The sequence below is a fragment of the Monoraphidium neglectum genome (genome assembly GCF_000611645.1).
Source record: "Monoraphidium neglectum strain SAG 48.87 unplaced genomic scaffold scaffold00280, whole genome shotgun sequence".
NCBI lineage: Eukaryota > Viridiplantae > Chlorophyta > Chlorophyceae > Sphaeropleales > Selenastraceae > Monoraphidium > Monoraphidium neglectum.
In genome coordinates, this window is record NW_014013348.1 from 24,669 (window position 1) to 25,735 (window position 1,067).

A 1,067-nucleotide genomic window follows, 5' to 3' on the forward strand; every position below is an offset into this window, starting at 1 on the left:
CCCCCGCCGCGCCAGCGGCGGCGCCGCGCGGCGAGGCGAGCACGAGCGCGGGCGGCGGCCGCGGCGACGAGCAGCAGCAACAGCAGCAGCAGCAGCAGCCGTCGCGTGCGGTGTTTTTGAAAGCCCCGAAGCTGCGCGCCCCGGAAGCTGACGTGAAGCTGGTCGATGCGCGGCGGCTGCGGGTCGCCGCTGCCGCCGCCGCCGCCGCCGCCGCCCCCGAGGCTGCGCCGGGCGGCGTCGCCGCAAGCCGGCAGCTGGGGGGCCGGCTTGCGGCCGAAATCGCTGAGGTGGAGGAGATGATGGCGGCCGCGGAGGCGGCGGGCGGGGGCGCGGAAGGCGAGGAGGCGCTAGGTGACGACGATTTTTTCGATGACTTTGTGTGCCGGGCGGCGGCGGCGGGCGGCGACGGCGAGGGGGAGGGTGAGGAGGAGGGCGGGGGCGCCGCCGCTGGGGCGGCCGCGGCGGCGTCGGAGGGAGCGGATGAGGGGTTTTCGGGGGAGGGGGAGGAAGAGGAGGACGAGGAGGAGGATGATGAGTACGAGGAGTTTAGCAGCGACCTCGAGGGAGACGAGCAGCAGCAGCAGCAGCAGCAGCAGCAGCAGCAGCAGCAGCAGCAGCAGCACCAGCAGCAGCAGGGGCAGCGGCAGCACGCGCCCGGCGCGCCGGCCGCCGGGCTCGCCGCGCTGGACGACCAGTTTGATAATCTGATGAGCGCGTACGACGAGGACGAGCTCGGCGACTTGGAGGACGATCCGCGGGCGGCGGGCAGCCGCGATTTGGGAAGCTTCCGCGCCGTCCTCGGGGCGGGCGGCGCCGGCGGCACGGGCGCCGGCGGCGGCGAAAGGGCGGCGGTAGAGGGGTACGGCGTTGCGCTGCCGCCGAGTGGCGCGGCAAAGGTGGCCACGCTGGATGATAGGGATGAAGAGGCGGTGGCTGCGGTGCGGGCCAGGATTGCCGCGCAGGACGCGCGCGCCGCCGCGCGCGCCGAGGCGGCGGCGGCGGCGGGCGGCGGCGGGGAGGACGAGGAAGACGAGGACGGCGGCGGCGGCGGGGGCCCCGCGGCGAGC

At 76.1% G+C, this 1,067-nt stretch overlaps 1 protein-coding gene across 1 annotated transcript in view; it reads left to right on the top strand.

Annotated features, from left to right (window-relative positions):
* The window catches only part of MNEG_2471 (hypothetical protein), a gene marked incomplete at both ends in the record, with an annotated part of 3,063 nt that overhangs the window by 958 nt on the left and 1,038 nt on the right, over positions 1-1,067 (top strand). The window contains one exon of the mRNA XM_014049054.1: positions 16-938. Coding sequence (XP_013904508.1) covers positions 16-938 — 923 coding nt within the window. The remainder of the gene's footprint in view (positions 1-15; positions 939-1,067) is intronic.